Below are 3,276 nucleotides of genomic sequence, written 5' to 3' on the forward strand. Positions count from 1 at the left end.
CACGTTCCTTGGAACAATCAGCTATCTGGTTCCGTGCAAACTATCTCTTTTTAAATGATGCCAAAACTCAAAGTCTGATTTTTTCTCTAAGGCGGATAGGCGATAGGCCTATCAATGATTCCAATAATGTTAAATTACTTGGCTTAACCCTAGATAATAAGTTGTTATGGGATGATCAAGTTGCAGTGACATGCAGCAAATTATCAAGAGTTGTACATTTATTAAGAAATTTGAAGGTAAATGTTCCCAAACAATACTTAAAAGTAGCCTATGTTGCATTTTTTCAAAGTATAATTTTATACGGCCTAAGCCTATGGGGCAGTGCAACTGATGTTAAAGGTATCTTAACTGTTCAAAAGAAGGCAATTAGGTTAATGGCTGATGCTTCTTATGACGCACATTGCAAACCCTTATTTGTATCTGAGAAACTGATGACTGTTTACAGCTTGTATATTTTTGATATTTTAGTTAAGTTTAAGGAAAATAGTATTGGGAATGTAGTAACTAGAGCCGAGGTGCATGAGCATGACACAAGAAATAAACATCTAATAGATATACCTTATGTTAGACTTAGAAAAACTCAACTCAACTGTGATATTTTAGCAATAAATCTATTTAATGCATTGCCTTATTCAGCACGAAACCTGGAGATCCGCCAGTTTAAGCGGAAACTACAAGAGATGCTATTGGCGCATCCTTTGTATGCTTTAAAAGAATTTTTTGAAATTCCTACAGCTGTTGTAAGTAGATGCTTTTGATTGCTTTTGCTGTGCCTGAAGTTTGAAGTAGTTTGTGCATGGTGTGTTTTTTTTGAAAGTAGATATGAGTAGTTTGTGCACTATTTATTCACTATTGTAGTTGCCATTATTTAACTATTTATTTATTTATTATATTTGCCTGTTTTTGTGCATGGTGTGATTTAAGCTAAGTCAACCCAGTTTACTAACTGGGACTGTTAGCCTAACTGATTGTTGCCAGATGATTATTATATGACTTGTCTGATTGCATGTAACTGCATGTTTAAAAGACCAAATAAAATTCTCATTCTCATTCTCATTCTCATTCTCATGCAGATATGTGGTTTTTGAAGCGGTTAACGAAGTTCACAGTCTGTCCAATGTAGAAGCTATCACAATCGTCACAATTGATTTTATATATGCCTGAAGTGTCGAATTTGTTACAATCTTCTATTTTTGGATGCAGTATTTTACTCATGGTGTTCTGAGTCCTGTAGGCTATTGAAACTCCGTATTTCTTGAATCTGTTAGCAGTCCTTTGTGTTGTAGTCCCCGTGTAGCTAAATGTGATATATCTAGTGTTTTCCTCTTTTATCTCTTCTAATGTTGTTCTGCTGTGTAGTGTATTCTGTCTATCGATTTTCCTCCTCGTCTTCCTTGCGATGTCCTCTATCGTCTTAGTCCGAAATCCATTCACTTGAGCGATCTTCTAAATGGTGTCCAGTTCTTTTTTCCTATAGGTTTGGCTAAGTGGGATCTTATAGGCTCGGTACAGCATAGATCTAAAGGCTGCGGTCTTGTGGATTGTCGGATGGATAGACTTGTTGTTGATTGTAGTGTCCGTTTGCGTAGGTTTCCTGTAGATGTCAAACTCTATCTTGCTGTCTTTTCTCTCTAATGTGAGGTCCAGGAATTTGATCTTTTTGTTTTCTTCAAACTCGTTAGTAAAGGTTAGGTTCGGGTGGTGGTTGTTTAGTGTCTGCATCATCGTTTCGTGCTCCTATTCCTGGGCTTGTCTGAAGATAACAAGAATGTCGTCTACATATCTAACATATAGTTTTACATCATGATTTTTTCTTAAATTCGTTAACATTTCTTTTTCCTGATGCTGTAAAAATATTTCTGACAAAATTGCCGAAAGTGGACTTCCCATAGCTAAACCATCTGTTTGTTCGTAAAATCTATTGTTAAATCTAAAATAATTTTGCTTCAAAACAGTCACAAGTAATTTTACAATCTGATTGACATATTCATCGTCTAAACTATTCTGTAAAAGCCTACATTTAACAAGATCTACAGTTTCGGATACAGGTATGTTTGTGTACAGATTTGCGATATCAAATGAGACTAGCCTACTATTCGAATCTATATCTATGTTCTTGACACGTTCAACAAATTCATAACTATTCTTTACATTGTATACATATTTTAATTCTAAATCATTGCTGAGCTTACTTGCTAACAATTTTGAAACATTGTAGGTAGGAGCACATTTAAAGTTAACTAATGGTCTGATGGGTTTACAGAATAGTTGGTACTTACGTATTAAATGGAGGCCACATTTTGTCAGCGCGCTGCGGCGGTTATGTTAGGTTGGGTTATCATAATAGAAAGTATAACTCGTCTGGTATCGATTCATAACCAAGCGAGGAAAGTCCTACACACATAATATTTACGATAACCCAACCTAACATAACCGCCGCAGCGCGCTGACAAATTGTGGCCTCCGTTTAATACGTAAGTACCGAATAGTTTAGACGATGAATATGTCAATCAGATTGTAAAATTACTTGTGACTGTTTTGAAGCAAAATTATTTTTGATTCAACAATAGATTTTACGAACAAACAGATGGTTTAGCTATGGGAAGTCCACTTTCGGCAATTTTGTCAGAAATATTTTTACAGCATCAGGAAAAAGAAATGTTAACGAATTTAAGAAAAAATCATGATGTAAAACTGTATGTTAGATATGTAGACGACATTATTGTTATCTTCAGACAAGCCCAGGAGCAGGAGCACGAAACGATGATGCAGACACTAAACAACCACCACCCGAACCTCACCTTTACTAACGAGTTTGAAGAAAACAAAAAGATCAAATTCCTGGACCTCACATTAGAGAGAAAAGACAGCAAGATAGAGTTTGACATCTACAGGAAACCTACGCAAACGGACACTACAATCAACAACAAGTCTATCCATCCGACAATCCACAAGACCGCAGCCTTTAGATCTATGCTGTACCGAGCCTATAAGATCCCACTTAGCCAAACCAATAGGAAAAAAGAACTGGACACCATTAAGAAGATCGCTCAAGTGAATGGATTTCGGACCAAGACGATAGAGGACATCGCAAGGAAGACGAGGAGGAAAATCGATAGACAGAATACACTACACAGCAGAACAACATTAGAAGAGATAAAAGAGGAAAACACTAGATATATCACATTTAGCTACACGGGGACTACAACACAAAGGATTGCTAACAGATTCAAGAAATACGGAGTTTCAATAGCCTACAGGACTCAGAACACCATG

General features: G+C 36.4%; 1 protein-coding gene across 1 annotated transcript in view; it reads left to right on the top strand.

Annotated features, from left to right (window-relative positions):
* LOC128982533 (uncharacterized) overlaps nucleotides 1-776 on the top strand; it is a 1,826-nt gene extending 1,050 nt beyond the window's left edge. Inside the window, exon 2 of the mRNA XM_054401488.1 lies at nucleotides 637-776. Coding sequence (XP_054257463.1) covers nucleotides 637-758 — 122 coding nt within the window. The 3' untranslated portion in view covers nucleotides 759-776. The remainder of the gene's footprint in view (nucleotides 1-636) is intronic.
* Nucleotides 777-3,276: the final 2,500 nt, after the last annotated feature.

Source organism: Macrosteles quadrilineatus, unplaced genomic scaffold, assembly GCF_028750875.1.
Source record: "Macrosteles quadrilineatus isolate MER2022 unplaced genomic scaffold, UCM_ALF_1.0 Scaffold_464__1_contigs__length_62434, whole genome shotgun sequence".
Classification (NCBI taxonomy): Eukaryota; Metazoa; Arthropoda; class Insecta; order Hemiptera; family Cicadellidae; genus Macrosteles; species Macrosteles quadrilineatus.